This window comes from Sander lucioperca, chromosome 3 (assembly GCF_008315115.2).
Source record: "Sander lucioperca isolate FBNREF2018 chromosome 3, SLUC_FBN_1.2, whole genome shotgun sequence".
NCBI lineage: Eukaryota > Metazoa > Chordata > Actinopteri > Perciformes > Percidae > Sander > Sander lucioperca.
In genome coordinates, this window is record NC_050175.1 from 33,848,801 (window position 1) to 33,869,613 (window position 20,813).

The 20,813-nt window shown below is 39.0% G+C and overlaps 1 protein-coding gene across 1 annotated transcript; it reads right to left on the reverse strand.

Annotated features, from left to right (window-relative positions):
- Positions 1-2,259: 2,259 nt before the first annotated feature.
- fah (fumarylacetoacetate hydrolase (fumarylacetoacetase)) lies at positions 2,260-20,338 on the reverse strand. The gene is made up of 14 exons (XM_031292695.2): positions 20,150-20,338; positions 19,262-19,372; positions 18,583-18,704; positions 17,164-17,213; positions 15,522-15,612; positions 12,435-12,532; positions 10,894-10,946; positions 10,586-10,685; positions 8,852-8,982; positions 8,004-8,079; positions 6,550-6,596; positions 5,047-5,148; positions 3,825-3,942; positions 2,260-3,051 (listed from the first exon to the last, which is right to left on the reverse strand). Exons 1-14 carry the CDS (start codon positions 20,228-20,230, stop codon positions 2,975-2,977), a joined length of 1,257 nt encoding a protein of 418 aa, XP_031148555.1. The 5' UTR covers positions 20,231-20,338; the 3' UTR covers positions 2,260-2,974.
- Between the last annotated feature and the right edge of the window lie 475 nt (positions 20,339-20,813).

Here is a 20,813-nt window from a genome sequence, read left to right on the forward strand (position 1 = left end):
ATAAAATACTATTTTTACACACACACATATATATATATATATATATATATATATATATATATATATATACATATATATATATATATATTAGGGGTGTAAAAAATCACGGTTCGTTAAATACCTCGGTTTTAAAGTCACAGTTCGGTTCATTTTCGTTACAGTAAGGGAAAGAAATGCAAACATTAAACTGCAGGTTGTTTATTACTATAAACTTTTTTTTAACAATTTGTTTACTTTTTTTTAAACACTTTTTAATAAAATATAATAAATAATATATATAAAATAAAAAAAGAATAAAATACTGCTGCAAAGTTCTCCACTAAATAAAATACTCTCAGTCTCAAACCAATATCACATAATAAAATATAATGAAAAATATAAATAAATACGTAACTATGGATTACAGTGCAGCATTATCAATCCCAGCTTGTCAACAACCGAGTATGGTCGTAGATCAGCTGCTATAAAAACACCAATTGCTTTCGTTATTGCGTTGGCCCGATCGGAATTACCAGCAAAGGTCTGTTTAAATGCCAACGGGAGCTGCGTTTGAATTACGGTCGTATTTTTCCTTGTAGTAGTGATGTTCACACTCGCGTGATGCCTTTTCAAGTGCGTTAACAAGTTTGAAGTGTTGCCAGAAACATACCCGATCATTACTGAGCAACGTCGGCACACTGCTTTCGTCTTATCGACTAGTCTTTGTCCGTTGACGTATTTCACTGGGAAACCGAAGCGTTCCCAAACAGGAGACCTTAATGATATGGGTGGCTCTTCAAGCTCCGGCTTGTCCATACTGTCTATGGGCTTGTCTGCATTGGCCATGACGCTAGCTAGCGAGAATCTGGGCTAAAGCGTGCCGTGTATGTTGTGTGTTGAGTGTGTGATTATTATTTTTTTCCCCAAACCACTTCAGCCGAAATCCCACCCTGCAGTCGATTTCATTGGTTTAGGTTACAGTGACGGCGGGTAGGTTTAGAGATCAGTGTTTGGTGTAGGCAATCTGTACATAGACTGTATATAAGAATGGACCAACAGATCCCGTTGCTCTGGACGGAGACCAGTGAAGGCCGTTAGAAGCACTTTTCCGGTAAGCGCTGAGCGTTACTGCGCAGCCTCCAACTGAGAGAGACGACGTAAATGTGCCGTGAGCAACGGGTCTGAAAGTTGTAAGTCTTCTGGTAGCTGTGCCAAGAGAAATCTCAATCATTCCCAATCTTGCAGAGACGGAGAGCGTAGGTATATGTAAGGAGATAACATAGGCACAGTCTAATTATTGATCACTAAAATGATAGTTAACATTAGTAATTACACTTAAACAGCTAATGTGAGACGAAACTGCCTTCGCGCTTCTCCTGTACTATACGGTAATTCCTCTACTATGCGACAGTAAGTCACGTGGTTATGACACAATCGTTAGCCTATTTTTACAAAAACGTCTGCTACGGAGCCATAACGTGAGGTACAAGGTAATGGAGCCTTTTATACATTGTTGTGTTTCTTTAGAAATAAACAATGAACAAATAGAGTCTTTAAACACTTCAGATGTAAAGTTATTCTCTGTCAAAGTGACGTCAAAATGAATGGCACTCAATGGGATACTAACGGGGGGTGATCGCTTTGTAGCATTGAAATGGCGCCATAGGAGGTTTGCGGTCCGAGGAGAAGCTTACCCCCTTGAATCTGTACAGTGATTGACATGTACACATGAAAACTTTAGAATCAGCTGCAGGGCGGGATTTGCGCTGAACGCGGAGACTTCCGCCACTTAATATGTTCGTGTGGAAACACGAAAATTGACCTATGTTCCGCACACAAAAGATTGCATTCGGTGCACATGCGCACCGTACCGAAAGCCCTGTACCGAAACGGTCCAGTACGAATACACGTACCGTTACACCCCTAATATATATATATAAAATCCAAATCCAAAATAACTTAAAATTAACAGACTTCCAATCTGTTACAGCTACACCACAGATACATTCTGTGATAAAAGAAATAATATTTTAAAGGGAGTACTTTATTGGAAAAAGGTTTAAGAACCACTGCTCTAGTGAGAATTTGTGGCAGCATGATGGTGAATGTGGAATTGAATCAAAATAAACTACAGTGTATGTGTTCATGGTAATGAAGGAAAACATTACTTACTGAACAATGGAGCTCTATGGCATAGAGGATTATGATATATCAGGCTTTGGATACACACACAATACTTCAATTCATTGTTGGTTTGGGTCTGCACAGGATTTAGTTTTTATAAGAAAAAGGAAATTAGAATATTACCAGGCTTATACTTTAAATTAATAACAAATATGTCACAAAATGAGTAAGTCATTTCAGAAAAAAATTCTGAATGCAGCTGTGATTAGACCACAGCCATCTGATGGGCCCAGTGAGTCGACAGAAAAACAAAAGACAGACACTGAGATTAAAAATTGATGATTTTCATTATAAATCAGGAGCCAACACATATACAACATCAATAACACTGATCCTGGTATAGCAGTAACACTGTGGATTGGATGTGGGAGCATCCCTCAGCTGGATGATACTGCAGAAGATTTCTATAACAAGGTCACTGTACAACTCTACAGAGCTCTGAGACTACAGTGGAATCTAAGAAAAACTCATCAATTATAAAGCTGGAAACACAATTTTAAGAGAAAGTTTGTGTGTGTGTGTGTGCGTGTGTGTGTGTGTGTGTGTGTGTGTATGTGTGTGTGTGTGTGTGTGTGTGTGTGTGTGTGTGTGTGTGTGTGTGTGTAGACCTGCTGCATGCCACTGGTCCATGAGTTTGCGTATGTATTGTACTGCATCCGTAATATTTGTGTCCCTGTACCATTTTCTTCATGTGGACATAAATAAATGGTTAAAATGTGGGTGAGATACTGTAGGCGTGTACATTTGTGTCTTCCAGTATTTACGCTCCACAAAAAGATTCCCACCTACATTAAAAAACAGTGAGCGTGTTTCATTGCTGCAAGGCAGGGAGAATGGTTCCCATGCAGGTTCCGAAGCCCACCCTGTATCCATCTCCTTGACAATAACCTAGACAGAGGAAAAGATGGGACATTACCAATTATACACATATGATTATGGACATCATATTTAGCATGATCATATTATGTATAAGCCCATCTGAATCATCAAACATCTCAGTGAGCGATTTCACGTTTTCACAGCTTTTACTTTACACCCTCGAGTCTTTATCACACACAAAATCGCATAAAAAACAATTTTCACGATATGGGACCTTTAGGTTTAAATTTATTTCTAATACTTGCATGTTATAGAGGAACAACTTCCTGTAGGTCGCAGTCAAAACAAGAAGCGTTGCGTGTCTTGGTAACAAAACTAAGCTCAGTAGTTCCCCATGCTCCACTGAGGCTGTGTGCAAAACTTAAAAACCAAGCAGCGCTTATCCATAGCAAGTGTTGCATAATTTGGCAATAATTTCTCCTTTTGACACAAAACTCAGTCAGTAGTTACCCATGCTCCACTGAGGCTTTGTGCAAAAATATGGAGCCTATTCGTCCCTAGGTGGCGCTTTTGTTGCAAAATTAAGAAATATGCCAAAATAATTTCCCCAAACTAATTTGTTGTTAACCTGCAGCATGCATCCCATCTGAGGGACAGCGGATGCGACTTGCGCTGGGGGGGGCATTACATTTCTCAAATTTCTCATATGTTTACGACTAAATAATGTAAACTGTATGCTTCCACATCTCATCTTTAAACTATTTTCATCTAATTCAATAAACCACATTATTTAGCTACTTTAACCAAACAATTTACAACATGTGCTGAAGGTTAAGTCTAACCTGTGATGGTAACTTCATCTCCATCCTTCAGAAAGGTTCTGGTTTCTCCTCCTCCCAGATCGATGTTCTTAGATCCCCTCCATGACAGCTCCAGCATGGAGCCAAAACTCTCTGGATCCTGTTGGGATACAGTACACACAGTATAAGCACTGTACACTTCAAATGTACTGTAAATGTAAAACCAAAGACAGAGAGGTAGACAACCATTCTCTCTTTTAGATAATCTGTTGGGGATAACGCATCATCCAACAGGAAACTGATTCAATTGTTGCTGAGAAGTTTAAAGCATGTCCATTTTATTTAATTACAGCATCTTCTGAATCAGTCAGATATGTCATTGAAGTAAAGGCTAATTTATTCTTTTGTGTCACCAAGTCAGATGCATGGGGTGTCGAATTTAATACTTGAGGATACAAAGCGCATTACAGGAGAATGAAAAAAGACACAACATATTAAACGACAATATATTAAACTATTCAGCATTCAACTCAACATTATAAGCATGAAATGTCAGGACAGACTTAGTCTGGACCACCTGAAGAACATTTCCAGGATAATTGTGCGACATCCCTCACCTTCCGCTCTTCTATCCCAGAATGTATCTGTGGTGTAACCAGACCTTTCTTTGAGCTGGGCCACGTTCAACCCCGACAAAACGTAGCAACACGTTTTTTTAACTGAAACAGGTGCGTTGAACACCCTGTTGTTTGCGCAAGCTCTGCACCCTTTTATTACCACGGGTTTACAGATACGTCTCTGCTGATTGGGTATCACCTGTGACATAGCTAATAAAACAGAGACACAGCCACCAACTGATTAAAAAAACATAACTCAAAGCCTGTTGCACACTGTTCCGAGGAAGCATGTCGTTCAACCCTAGCGAAACGGTACACACCGTTTTGAGATTGAACGTGCCCCTAGCAATGGGAAAATGAGATCTCCACTTTTGAGCAAAATTTTGAGCATATCAAACACTAATTTTTCTGCATTCTGGTGAATTTTTCTGCAACAGTTTGTGCCTTTTCTGCATCAATTTATGGTGCAAATGTCTTTATTTATGTAAAGGAAATTATAATATGTTTTTGGGGTGGGTTGTACTGACCAGTTTTGATTATTGGGGTGATTATTAGGGCCCTCAGAGCAGTCTTGTACCATGTTAAATTGAACATGTATTCCCATACACAGATACTGAGTATACTGTACTGTACATGCAGAAACTCACAGGTCCACTGATGGTACCAGAAGCCAGCAGGTCTCCTGGTCTGACGTTGCAACCGTTGACTGTGTGATGGGCGAGCTGCTGCTTCATGGTCCAGTACATGTACTAGAGAGACAGAGAGAGAGAGTTAAACATGGTAGAATACAGTGGTGGAATTTAACTTAGTACATTTACTTAAGTACTGTACTTAAGTTAAAATGTTGAGGTACTTGTACTTTACTAGAGTCTTTTCTTTTCATGCCACTTTCTACTTCTACCCCGCAACATTTCAGAGAGAAATATTGTACGTTTTACTCCACTACATTCATCTGACATTTTAAGCTTTAGTTACTAGTTACTTTACACATTATGTCATTATGACTGACATAAAAATGGAATATCTGGGTTGGAAGGTGACTAAAAGCACTTGGTGCTTTGAAGAAGTTGTCATGGACATTTTTAAGAGTTTCATAGACTAAACGATTAATCCATTAATTGAAACAAGTAAACAATAGATTATTTGATGTTGAACATAATCCCTAGTTGCAGCCCTTTTATCTGTGCAGCACAGATTTACAGTTCCCCCTTTGCTTAGGGCCAACAAAACACTGTGCTGCCTCATCTAAATTGAATAATAATGCTATTCTTTATTCTTAATTTTGACATGTATGTATTTGCATGTATTGTTTTGGAGTGACGTACGATGATGCTTATTAAACTTTGAAGTAATTAGCTATATTTTCACAACTGTCTGCTTTATTTCCTTATTTAAAAAAAAATGTTTTGTGTGGAATGAACGGGTGCTATCAATCCAGGAGTGGGCTTGTGAGATGGCTAGGGTGGCAGCATTTGAAAAGATGTCATATAAACGGTTTGCCAGATTGGATGTCTACACTAGAAAATGGGGAAAGTACCTAAACTTTCTGGGGGGCTCCTAGAAGCTTTGTGCTGGGGAGAGACGTGTATGATGGGCTTATGGTGTTGTCATTTATACATATGTTTATTTGGTTTTACGTTGTTGTATGGTCTTAAATATTGTAGTTACTGTGTCATCTTTTCTTGATTTTTGTCTGAGTGGGTGGTGATGAAGGTGAATATGTTAATGTTGCAAATTGTATGTTTTGTGTGTTGTTTTTGTTAATAACAAAAAAAAATTATTTTTTGCCTTTAATTGATTGGACAGCTGTAGACAGGATTGGGGGAAAAGGGAAGGGGGGACGACATGCAGCAAAGGGCCGGGCCCCGGTCAATCCCAGGTAAGGACTGAGCCTTGGTATATGGGGCGCCCGCTCAAGCAGGTGAGCTACCAGAGCGCCCCAAATAAGGTCAATTTTCCATCGTCAAAAATGGACAGAATTAATTACTTACAGAAACTTGAAGACCATTATTACAAAGTACAAATCAGATGATGTCACAATACTAAACAATATGTGACTGACCTGTATAATACCAAAAACACCCTATATGCTGTGTTATTTACTACAGACATAATTTAGCAGTGAGTGTTATTGTGAGTGTGGTTGTTACCTTAAAGTTGGACTTGCTGATGGTTGCTGCCTCTACCATGTCCTGTCCTTAAAGAGCAAAAAGTCACTTATATTGAAACAGACATTCACTTCATAACATATGACAGTACCCCTAGTCTGGATCAACGGAAGTACATTTCCAGGATAATTGCCGGAGGTGAGGGACATCCTGATGTTCCTCACCTTCCGCTCTTTTTGTGTTGCCGTTCTCAAACTCCGTTCTCTCAACAAACTTTGAGCTAGAATGATTGCAGATTTAAAAACAATATGTTTACAGCATTTAACTAACTGGCACTTTGGGACTGATTGGTGGGATGGCTGTGAAGGAAGTACATACGGAGATACACTGGTAAGAGCAAATTATGTTTAACCATGTATCCAGCTAATTTAACTAGCTTACGTTACTGTATTGTGTAAACAGTTAACTTCATTTAATATTGTATGCAACGTTTTCTTTTGCGGGGTGCAAGTTCCTTCCTGAGACTATTATGCAGAGCCAATGTCACTGCGTCTGGAGCTTAACTGCTAATTTCCACCGGTTGCGGAACGGCTGCGGAACGGCTGCGGAACGGCGGCGGAACGGCGGCGGAGTCAATGTGTGTATTTCCACTGACTGCGGAAAGGCTGCATTCCAACTGCGTCCCAGCTCTGGCGGTCCGCAGCCCTCCGGAGCAGATACGCAGAGCTTCTATTTTTGCCGGATGCCGGAGAGCTCTGCAGCAATTCAGCACAATTCAGATTGTGCGGGACGCGAAGTCGAGCACAGAAACAAAATAAAACATCCGGTTAATTTTCAAAATAAAATACACCGTGCTCACGGCGGATCATATTTCCCTGCACCTCCCCTCTACTTCTCTGGATGGAAACAAACTGTTGTTGGTTTTGTGGTTCTATTCTACGTGAATTTGCGAGATCTCGTGGGTCCTTGTGACTTCAGCTGTCAGTCATGGCCACAGTCGTTCCGCAACAAATCCGGACCTGGTGTTGACGGACGGCAGAGCACGGAGCCGTTCCGCAGCGGAGCCATTCCGCAACCGGTGGAAATTAGGAGTAACACCGCCCAAGACGAGTGTGATTGGTTTAAAGAAATGCAAACAAACCAGATCCTATCTGGAATGTATCTGTGGTGTAGCCAGACCTTACTCCACAGCGCTGTGGAGATAGGTCAGGCAATTTATTGCAATATTCTGCGATATATTTGCAAATTACAGTATGTCCCCAAAAGAAAACTTTGTCAACATTTGTTTTATCTAGAAATATGCATTTCTCTGTTTGTTTAGCTTACTTTCAATTTTTTATTATTTTAGTTCCAAAAAGTTAAATTCTCATGCAATTTATATAATAAATGATCTATACTTAGTGCGTGTGTATCGATTTCCTCCCGACCCCTAATAAATACACAGTGAAACCATTACAGTTGATTGGATGATAGTCACTTTGTGTAAACTACAGTACCTTTGAGTGACACAAACAGGTTAATGTTGAACGTGAAAGCATCAGGGTGTTGCAGGTAGGGGAGAGGCTCTGGATCCTGCAGAAAGGAGAGACAGAAATAAAATGAACAGGAAAAAGATGGGGAGGAGGCTCTAATGTAACATAACACACCCAAACTAAAATGGAGGGAGACAAAACTATTCTTAAATCCTTAAAGGGTAATTTCATTTTTTTTTTCAACTTGAACTCTATTTTCCCACGCATTTGTGTCTAAGTGACTGATGAACAAAAATGTTTGAAATTGGTCCAGTATTGGGGGGGAGAATGCTGTAACCGGAAGCCACAAACCGGGCAGCAATGTAACCCTATAGAACACATGCTCACCGTCAAACTAAAAGCGCTGTTTTTATCACTGAAAGGCTCCGATTATTATTCTAAGTGTCTGACATTATGGAAATAAAATTGCCAAATAACTTACATGTACATTGTAGCTTGTTTCGCGTCTTGCTTAATACTGGACCAAGATTGTTGTTTCCATCAGTCACTTAGACACAAAACACGGGAAAATAGGGTCCAGTTTGAAAACCCCTGAAGTTATTAGTGAGACAAAAAAGGAAATCTTTGTCCTATAGGTGGTACCAGAGTAAGTGGGATATATTAGCTAATGCAAAGGTCTCAAATGTAAAAGTCTTTTAGCTGGTTCTGAAAACACAAAGTGAGGGCCTGCAAGAAGTTTGCCAGACAGCTACATAAAGTGGTTCTACATCATGGTCTGGTGACTCAATACAGAATTTTACTCAGTGACTTGGAATTGGGGTGACTACTGGACACTTTTCTTTCCTAGTGTGAGCTGTGACCCTTGTGTTAACCTGGATGGAGTTGGGCTCTGCAAAGGGTAACAGTGCTTCCATTGGGATGACCCAGGGTGAGATGGTTGTCCCGAAGTTCTTTCCCAGGAAAGGACCAAGAGGAACATACTCCCACGCCTGGATGTCCCTGGCTGAGAATAAAAACACATATTACTGAAGAAGTAGGCAGGTTATGGTTCTGTGATGGTAATGACTTGACTTGAACGGTGACTTGAACCATTCTGCTAAACACGGTAAACAAAGAACATTACATTGTAATGTGTAAGCTCTTTGACTCGTGTTTTCCATTACCTTGAAGATACAAAGGATAGAATGGAAAGACATAATGTTAGATGAACAAGGAAATGTATTGTAATGAAAATCTGGTCCTGTCCAAGTCCAAGTCCGTTATGAGGATGAATTGCGAGTCAAGTTTGGCTTGTGGCCCTGAGCAAGACACTGAACCCCAAGTTGCCTACTGCTCCTGATACTGAGGATAGGTTAAATGCAGTAATTCAATTTCACTAAATTGTACATTCATTAATTTCGTTAAAAAGTCATAGGTCTATTTATGGGCGACTTCAGTGCAAGTACAAGTCACCAGCTTAGGAACTGGAAGAGCAGGGGTCGCTGTTTAAACTATACTGTACTGACTGTAGCTGTAAACCTGCTTTAATAAATGAGCTATATGTTTTCAGCCTCCTTTTGAAGCTGAATTCCACACTTTACATCATCATAGTACTTGGTAACAAAGAATAGGAGACATAAGAGAATAGGGTCATCAATAGAAGACAAAACACAAATTAAGATTCTTCTGATAATATAATATTTTGTTGTAATGCTGGTTTTAATTTACTTCTGCTGGCAAAGATGGAAGAAACTGTTTGGCAGGCTACAGTATGAATAAGGCAGGATATCAGAGAGCAAAGGCACCATGCTGTTCTCTCCCGACATTTCCAGCTGAATCAATATGACATATACCCATTAATGTTATGATGAGGACTGACTCTGCCATTTAATCTGAAATAATTCCCATCAGACTAAATCTGAAGGGGCATCAACATAAAAATAATATACTGTACATAAGTGTGCTTCTAAGTGAAACATCACTGCTAATTAGAGCTGTTGAATTGGCAGCATACCATCAGCTTCATCACAGTATCAGAACATGTCTCGATAGTTTTATTATATTTCCTGGGCAGGGATGTAACAATGCATCGTGAATCGGATATAAATCGATATAAATGTTATAAAGATTACAACCGAATCTTTTAAACGGCCTAGGGCGTAATCCACCTTTGATTTCACTTGTTTGACTTCAGAAGTCACTAGGTCTTCTTAGTTTATTTATTTAAAGATATTTTTTTCTATTCATTCAGTTATCTTGATGTGGGATTAGTATTAAACGTACCTTTTTTTATTTTTATTTTGTTATTTAAGATAAAATACAATTTCAGTTGCACTTTTGATAAGAGGATCTGTTCTTTTGCCCAGTTTATATAAATAAAGGAATATTTTCCAGTTTTCATTTGTCTGCAGCTCATTCTGTTAATGAAATCCTGAGAAAAAAGTATCATGAACTTAAAATCGTGAATGGTATCGAATCGTGAGTTGTGTGTATCGTGACATCCCTATTACTAGGAATTTTCCATATCACATAATCTCAGGTTTACCAGGAAGTGTTGGGTAGCCATAAAACCATCTAGAAGCACACAAGCATAATGTTGGTGTAATGTATTGTACAGAGGCTCTTACCACTCCAGTCATTCATGAGTACCATGCCAAAGATGTGTTCATGAGCTTTCTTGATGGGAATAGGCTCCCCGAGCTGATTCCCTCCTCCAACAAAGAAGGCCTAATCAGAGTAGAGAAGAAATATAACAGCAGTGAACTACTGATATTGTGCAATATTGAATACCACACAGACTGACAAAAGGCAACAGAGAAAGGCAACTCTGGACTTTTACCCAGGCAACTCAGATTTTTTTAAATAAAGTAATTTCAACATCTATTCAAACATTACAAACACACAGGTGATTAGATTAAGTAAACACTGTAATCACCATCTCCAGCTCGATGTCCAACTGTTTAGATGGGCCAAACACTGGAGGTTTTGCTAGGAGAAAGGAGAAGGAAAACATGGTCATCATCAGCTGTAGGCAGCTGTGTGGCTCCAGATGGAGCTGCATGAAATCTGATAAATTGCCTCAAGTGACGTCACCACTGAAGACAAAATGTCTGTTTGAAAATGTAAGAAATCTGGTTTTGTGGAGAAAGAAGTGAGCTTACAAGACTTGTGTAGCCCTCTCCTCATCTCTGCTTCAGGCTATATACATCACCACTACTAATTTAACCCTCCTGTTGTCTTTAGGTCAAATTTGACCCATTTTCAAAGTTTCTACATCAGAAATGTTGGTGTCTTTTAAGCAAATTGCCAAAAAATAACATGGATTGTTCCATCTAACGCTCTTCGCAAGTAAAATTAAGGATCAGATCACTACTTTCAGAAAATATTGGGTGTTTTATTAAATTTTATAGCATTTGAAAAAACAATGAAATGGTTTCTAAACAGTATCCTGACTAAACTTTAACAGTCTGTGATTATCCACAAAATCGTAACTATTTGTCGAAATAATTCATAATTTCAGATTTTTTTTACTCAAAAATGAAGTATACTTTCATATAAATGAGGTTTATTGACCGTGAATTCCAAAAAGAATTGTAAAACTAGTGGTAATAAATTGATGTCCAATTTTTGTCCGGGAGTACGACAAGTTCCATGATCAACGGGAAGACAACACAACACACAACCATCTCCATCTGAACTGTTTGCAGTCGACTTGCATTGTGGATAATGTAGGCGCCAGGATTTTGAAAGGGAAGGAAAATGCGTGGAACAAAAAAAACCCCAATATCTCTGGTTCTGTTTTTGATCCTTTTGTTTTTGAAAGTCTGACAATTTTACAGGAATGCAATTCGGTAATACTCTTTTAGTGTTAGCAAGGATGTAATCAATAGTCTTAAGTGTTGTCACTAGGGCTGAGTATCACCAATGATTTCCCAAATCAATTCGACTCCTATACAAGATCCTGGTTCGATTACAATTACGATTCAATATATATTAGGTTAGGGAAATTACAGTTATTATACCAATTTAGCTTGGATATAAAAAAAGATTCTCAGAGAACTTATGCAGCCCTCAGATATTTTTTATAATGCACCAGGTTTATATTGTAATAATGTACAAAAAGTTGTTTGAAAGTTTTAAGTACTTTTTACTTAACAGGACAAACATTATACAAACATATTAAATGATTAATTTCGGGATTTATTAATCAATATTAGATCACTCAAATAAAGATGGATTTTAACGATGACAGAACAGCATAAAGACCAAGGCACTCTTGTTGCAGAAAATTTTAAAAAGCCTTTATTGATGCGGCTAATGCATAGCAAAAGGTAAAACGCACCAACGCGTTGCGGCACAGAGGCCTTTTTCAAGGAGAATCATTTTTTTTTAACCCAACCCTAGTTGTACCAACCTTCCTCCTACATAAATTATATAAATAATACAGGCCAACACTGGTGAATGTAAGGATCTTACTCTGGTCAGGTCTCATCTGGCCTGAGGGGCGACGGATGGGGGTCCCAGAAACAACCACTGATGATGCTCTACCATGGTATCCCACTGGAAGCCTCAACCTGCAAAACACAACACTGAATGTTAGAAACAACAGGAACCACAGAAGGAAAATAAAGTTCAGTTTGTACATGGGCCCCTGTGCCTAGATTATTGTCGGTCTACAATTGTGTTGATTAATTAGGAATGGGATTTCACTGAACAGCGATATTTTTCTTGTAACAGTATTAATGTTATGATTAGAGCACACAGGCATGCATATGGGATGTAGGGTAATTTGTAAAGCCATTCAGTTCAGTTACATTATAACGATAAGCATGTAAAGGTGTCTGAGTACTGCCTAGCAATGAGCGCTGAGAGTCAAAATGGAAACTTTGACACCATGGTGTTCCAGGCACAAGGTGCGCAAGCCAGAAAATCAGTCCCTCCAGGATTTCGCGGCCCAAAATGCATGATTTTGCGGGAGCTTTTGTAAAAAATTGCGATAAAAGTTGCGATGTCTTTTGTTTGTTGCAATGAAGTTGCGGGAGACAGTCAAAGTTGTAAAAAAAGTTGCGATTTTTTTATTTTTTTTTTTTAATTTTTTTTTTTATAGTTCTATAGTAAACTTGTTTCGGGGAGAATAAAACTACTCTGGGCTGAGTTTTCCTAGTAACCTTACCAAAAAATGTCAGGATGCTGCAAATGTTGGTATAATATGAAAATGGCTGGTGGATTTAAGACAAAAAATAATAATTTATTGAATGAATCAAATATGAACATATCTGTCAGTGGCTTGTTGATCTTTACATTGTTAATTTCCTAACCTGGCCTAGGACACACATTCGGTTTGATAAAGTACTTATTGTACTTTAACTTATCATTGCACTTACAATAACGAGCGTAGCTGTCCTCAATTTAGGTCATTGTGTCGTCTCATCTCCGATTTTTCCTGCATCCACCGTGTGTGTGTGTGTTTGTGTGTGTGCGCGTCAGTAGCGGGGGGAGAACTGTATGAGCAGCTGCCCCGCCCCGCCCCCGCCCACTGCAGACAGCCGACAGGATTGAAACAGCAGCCGCTGACTTTAGAGTGAAAAAAACGTTAGGTGGTTTAGGGTTAAAAACGTTAAAATCTATACACGGTCTTTCACTGTACGTTTTGTTGGTAAATGTGAGATGTTTGAGTCTCGTCTTCATATCGGAAACAAGCTCTCTCTCACTCCCGCTTGGTCAGTGGCACTCAGCCGTAAAGTCTGGCACGTGGGACTGCTGGGATTGGTTGAAGTCGCGGGAAACTCAAATTTGCGGAAAAGTTGCGGTGAAAATTGCGAGTCGCACCAAAGTCACGGTGATTGGTTGAATTTGCGTGAATTGGCGAGATCGCAACATCGCGAAATCCTGGAGGGACTGGAAATGACTTCATCATGTATTTCATGTCTATGTTGTTATGTTAGGTCTATGTTTTCGCTGCGCGTGGTCATCATGCACCTTTGCAATGTAATGTGATGATCGTTATATAATCATTTGCACCGTGATTTGTGACTGTATTTACCCTTGAGTTAACTTGCCAAAATAAATTTTGGAAATTGATTACAATGTTTGAGCCTTTGTTTCATGCCTTTTAGGTTTTACGCTGCAGATTATACACTGTTCTCAGAACAGCATTGCATAGAACCAAGTTGATGTGTTTTTTCATGAAAAACTATTTTTTGAGAGGAGAAAAAAAGATTTGGGGGGTAGTTGATCATAATAACCTCCAGTTGTGCTGTTGTCTGGCCCATCAGTGTGAACAAAAAGATACAGATGCTCTTGGACATCAGGTTTGGCATTGTCAGACCTTACGCCACAGCACTGTAGAGTAAGGTCTGGCTACACCAAAGATACATAGGAGAAAAAAAACCTCTGGGTTGTTTGCATTTCTTTAAACCAATCATAATCATCTTGGGCTGCACTAGTCTATATCCATGACATTCCACTTCCGTGATTGCTCGGGTGCCACTGGAAATTCCGCCAGATGTCCCTCATTTTACCTGGATTTCCGTTACCTTCCGCTTCCTTTATGTTGGCATTTTAAACTCCGGTGGATTTATGAGGACTAGGGTTAACTGCTCCTCAGCTCTCTGCAGGGTAAACCCAGACAGACTATCTGTCCAATCTGAGTTTTCTGTTGCACGACTAAAACAACTTTTGAACGTACACGTTCCACCAAAACAAGTTTCTTCCCGAGGCTATTTTGCAGTGGCACTGTGGCTCTCCGTCTGGCGCTTAGCGCCGCCCATGACGTTTGTGATTGGTTTAAAGAAATGCCAATAAACCAAAACACGTTTTTCCCACATTCCGGAATGCTGTGTGGACTAGCCAGACCCTTCTCTGCAGCACTGTGGAGGAAGATCTGGCAATGCGAGACTTGGGGGGCACTAAGCTCCGGACGCAGTGACAGTGGCTCTGCTAAATAGTCTCGGGAAGGAACTTTTTAAACAATATTAAATGAAGTTAACTGTGTACATGGTTAACCGTAATTTGCTCTTACCAGTGTATTACGGTGTTAACTTCGTTCACAGCAATCACAGCAATCCCACCAATCGGTCCCAAAAGGTAAATGCCATAAAGATTTTCTTTGTAAATCTTGACAATCATTCTCCAAAAGAACCAAGCAGGCCTGCCTTGTAGCATGATCCAAATGTTCTTCAAAACTTGACATTTTTAGCGTGTGGCTTGCTAGCTCAAAGTTGGTTGTTGTTTCCCAAATTGAACTTAGTTTGAGAATGGCAACACAGAGAACAGAAGGTGAGGGACATCCAGCAAAAACATCTAGTGGCGCCGGGTGTGAGGCAATTATCCTGACATTGATCCAGACTAGCGGATCCTAATCCTAAAGAGCCAAGTGGTCCTAATGTTAGATGCACACTGATGTTCTGGGGCCCAAATCAATTAGAGAGACCTTGTAATGACCCCTCTACATATCACCGTTTGCAGAGAGACTTGAACAATTTGTTACAAGCTGTCTCTCAATATCGGCCCCAACATGTTGCAACATCTGTTAGTATACTGCTGGTTTGATTGATAGTTTACCAGTTTGGCATCAGAGCATTCTCCTTCCCCCGGAACATGATGCCAACGTTGGTGGCGTGATCTTTGGACGAGTAGAAGTCGGTGTAATCGCCTGTGAAAAACAGATAAGACAGTTCATAAGAGGAGCAGGCTGAAATATTCACATCTATTGTCTGTACCCTTCTTTTATTAGTGAAGTCTAGAAAGGATTTATGTTGTTAATACCCTGGTGTTGATATGCCTTAAATCCATGTACTGTATATATGTGAATGCTATTTCCTGCATTTACAGTATACTGTATCTACTTACAAGTAACTGTATCTACTTAGCAAGTATGCAAATTATCATAAAACATTGTGCCTTCCATTATGACTATTATTGACATAACCTTTATAAAAAAAAATGCAATTGTTTAAAAAAAGACCTGTCAATGACAGACAATTTATGGTGTATTGCAAATGTTGTACATCTGCCTGTGTCCACAAGTGTCAACATCAGGCGGTTCATCAGTTGTGAAAGGGGCGTGGCTAAAGTAAAGTGGGCTGGGCAAACTATCACCAACGAAAAAAGTACTCTGTACAGGGACATGGCTAAATTATAGGGGGTGGCACAAGACATGCGTTTTGTTGCTCAATATCAAGTGTAGACCATTCATAGTAAATTTCATGTTAATCGGATGTTGTTTGCCATATAAGGCTGACTTCCTGTTGCCAGCAGGCAGCGCTATGACCATGAGTCAATATCGGCATGTAGTTGTCCCAAGGCATGGACTTTTTAATCATGAGAAATTTTGGGCAGATTGGACAATGTACATTTAAGTTACCACAACTTCCTGTTTCATGGCAAAAACACTCAAAATATCCGCCATTCGTCAGCCGAATTTCGATGAAACTTCAAAGTTCGATGAAATTTCAAGCTTTTTTCAATAACTTTTCATCATTAAGGTCTTAAGATTCTACAGAATTCTTTTTACGTCAGTCGGGTTAAATCTGTAATAGGGACTTGTTAAAGTATGACGCCTGGAAATGGCGAAACATGCACTGAAATTGCACAGTAAACTCAAAATGGCTGACTTCCTGTTAGTTTTTTTTTTTTTTATAAGTCTCCACATGATAGATATGCAAACCAAGTTTTGTTTTTAGCCCAAGACTCATAACAGTTATTTATTGTCAGCCTTTATGACAAGTGTTTAATTTTTCATGAATTCAAAAATACAGTTAAAGGCCAAATAAAAATAATAATTCTTCAGTTTCAATAGGGTCCTCACACCCGTTGCTCAGGCCCTAACTTTTAAAGTGAGGATTAAAGTGGGAGTTTGAAAAACTAGAGGGGATTGTCTCCTGTTCCAGTTGAAAATTACGCCCTTGACTGTTGACACAAAGACTGACATGTAAAACAGCCACTCTAAACATCTCGGGATGTTAAAAAGTGAGGCAAATCTTTACAAAGAAAAGCCGCACTGACTCGAACAACTGCATTATTTAGGATGTGTGATGTGACATCAATTTTAGAGAAGATTCCAAGGAGGCAGTCACATCACTCAGTCACTCAGAAGTCACTCAGTGGATGCAACTCTGTGGTCTGCTGAAGGCAGGCATGGTCTGCTGGCCTTTTTATCAAACACCTCTGATATCAGTGTTTTAACCCTAAAGAAGAGGCTTACCAATGTCTGCAGGAAGGTGCATGATGGCTGTGCTCTGGTGGACAAATGCTCTGCAGAGACAAGGACAAAAAGACAAAAAGACAAAGGACATGTCTCAACAAAGGACACAGAATCAGCCAGAAAATAGAAAAGGACCCCTTGGAGATTTACAATATAAGGCTGGGTTCCCACTCTACAAATATTATTTTCATGAACATTTCAAAAGCATTTCCAATGACTTTGTCGAAAATAATATTTACTTTGTGTGGTTCAGAGGACATTATAAAATACAAAATTGCCTTTTGCACGACCATGTTTGCACTCTGTTTAAAACAGGGTCTCTAAAAACCATTTGTATTTCAATAACCTTGACTATACTATTGCATGTAGTCATCGGCACACTGTGTTAGCCTGCAGTAATTCTTAAATTTAACATTTTAGCCAGATAGACCGTGGCATTATTTTTTCATTTATTCTTTCACACAGTTAGTCTGCAGTCTTCTTGCAGCAGAAACAGCATTTACTTTGAATGTTTTAAAGTGTTTGTTTGTTTATCATGAGACAAAAAGACGCAACCTCTTTATTCAATTCCATTATTTTCTATAGACTATACTAGAAAATATGATGGCAGGAATATTTATACAGTCATGTGAAAAAATTAGGACACCCATGCTAAAGTTGACTAAAAAGAGGAATAAAAAAATAATCTTTTGGAAATTGATCTTAATGCCTTAATTAAAAAAATGAGGAAAAATCCAATCTTCAAGGACACCAATTTTCTTTGTGAATAAATAATGAATCGTAAATAAATAAATGCTCTTCCTTAAAATACAGGGGGCATAAGTAAGTACACCCCTATGTTAAATTCCCATAGAGGCAGGCAGATTTTTATTTTTAAAGGCCAGTTATTTCATGGATCCAGGATACTATGCATCCTGATAAAGTTCCCTTGGCCTTTGGAATTAAAATGGTCCCACATCATCACATAGCCTTCACCATACCTAGAGATTGGCATGGGGTACTTTCCATAAAATCATCTCTCAATGCAAATCAAACCAGCTATTAGGCTAACTGAAATAAAACCATGCCAATATATAAGACCAAAGAGTCCCAAAGTGTTTGAATAGCAATCACAAACCCTTTATGTTAACCACTTATCCTTTACGCAGGAGGGTGCAGCTGATACCAGCTGATATTGTGCGAGAAGCATATTACATTTTGAGCAGATATTAAGCATCTTTACACCAGAATATTTACAAACCAAAATATGATTAAACATATCCTGAATTATTAAACACACTTCTTGTCAGAATTGGCATTGTTTCTGAAAAAACATTTAGACGACAGAACTGAAACCTTCCATTCCACAGTAGCCTGATGAGGACTATGTAAGCCTGTGTACCACGTTGACTTATGCATCGACAGACTACACAGACTGACCTGCTCCGAAGGCTGACATCATCTCTCAGTGTGCTCTCATTGGCTGACAGCAAGCCCTGCAAGGTCCTCCTGGCCTCCCTCCAGGCCTCATAACCAAGAGCCATGAAATCATTCAACGTGGGCTTGTAGGGAGACACAAATAACAATTCAAATATGACACATAAAGCACCCCTTCCTATAATCAGTTGGCATACAGTATTTCTAGAATGCAAAATGACTGTAAACACACAACATAAGTAAAAGACCATACCACAAGCCATGTGTTGATAATATACAAACTTTGTTTTGCAAAAGCAAAAATAACACGAGATGAGGTGTCCAAACATGGCAGCAAAATTCCTTCCAATGAAAGCTGCTCACCCAGCACATGTAAACTGAAAATATTTCTATGACCTTGGAATTAATTTGTTCATTAATGATCATTAGTGTTTTTAATCTGGTTCAATCTGACTGACCTGCACACATGAATAACACCAAGATTGTCACAATAACTAAAAATGCTGTGTAAGTGCCTCTGAAGAAATATTATGGTTATATCTTCCATTTACCAGATTTGGAATTGGTATTGGAACGGTTAACTGTATGCCCCGTCACATACCCCTGTGACGTCCCCCCCAGGTAAAACGATAAATTGACTTAAGTTGCCTCTTCTCTGAATACCATTAGTGCTTACACTTACCTGGTCAAACACATCTTGATGTTTGGAAATCACAGGCCCTCGAAACAAAGACTTTATCACACTGAGGTCCAGTATCTGGTCTCCAATGGCAACTCCAATGCGACATTTGGGCTGGGGAAATCAAACACACTTTGACATAACTACAGATGATCCACAGTACAATTCCACTACGTATGTTTGTTCAAGTGTTCAATGTTTCATCCAACAAGCCAAAAGTTAACCTGAATCATTTAAAGTAGAGCAGTTTCCCCTTTAACAACAGCTAATACTTTGACATTTTTAAAAAGAGCATTGCATTTGCGGTCACGAAAGGCTTGTATCATGTGGACGCGCCGACAGTTTTGTTGTCATTACTTAGAATTCCTCATGGGGGCGGCAGAAACTACGCACTATAGCTTTAAGTATGAGTTTTTTTTTTTTTCCATTATTAGTCCATAAGAGACAAAGCGTTGTTGAGAGGCAGTCAGTTTATTAATGCCTTTTCTGCCCCAGAAAATAAAAAAAAATAAGCATTCTAAGATCTGGCTCCAGTGAGGTTTTATATAATATAAAAATATTGGAGAAAATGCTGAATATTTTGGTCCAGAGACTTTCAATTTTGGGGCAAAGTGCAAAACTGTTCGTAAAGTCTGGCTGTGGTATTTGAGATGACAGTGAAAAGGCTCCGGATCCTCTCACAGCTGCCAAACACACTTCAACATACTTCCTATCCCTCAGTACACTTCAGCAAGCTATGATTGTGACTAGAGATCATCTTTTTCCTCATAGGGCCGACATTTAGGTAAATATTTTATTTTGAAAAACCATGATAGGAAGTCCTCAATGTGTCTGACCTGACAACACTTTATCTATTTGCAAACCCAAAAGAAATAACCAAACTGCACTTACATTATCAGGCGTGGAGAATATTCCATAAGGGAGGTTGTGGAAAGAGAAATCAGACGATGCATCTACTTTTATGAAGGACATCTTCTCTTTGCCGGTGTTATTCCACTCAACCTAACTGAGCGACTGAGCAGCAGCAAGCACTTCCAGATGTGAAACTTTGGACAGGCCCGCCTCCCACTGTAGGGCCAATCACATGCTGCTTAGAGTATCCACCCTCATCCAGACCTCTGAAAGTTAATGCAAACCAGCCTGCTAAATGACTAAGCAAAAATTGTAGCCAAGGTACTGAGCCTCATCTGTTGTTGAAAGAAGGAGTAGATTTAATTTTTTTTGTCAATTTATTGAACATGTTAAAAAAAAACAAAAAAAAAAACGCAAAGTAAAACATATAAGCAATAAAAAACAAAAACAAACGGGATATAAGCAACAAATAAGCAACTCAAATATTTTTTTTCCATGTTCAAAAGGGGTAGGAAGAAGTTTTGGTCTTACCTCCCCTTCATTTTTAAACATTATTCATAGTTAATAGAAATGACGGTCTCAGATTCTAAAATGTTTAATGTAAAAGCAGTTTAATGAGCAGAAAAAAACATAATTCAAAACATTCCAGCACGAACGGAAGATGGAGCCTAGCAATGGTTTAATGAAAACAGGGAGATAAGTA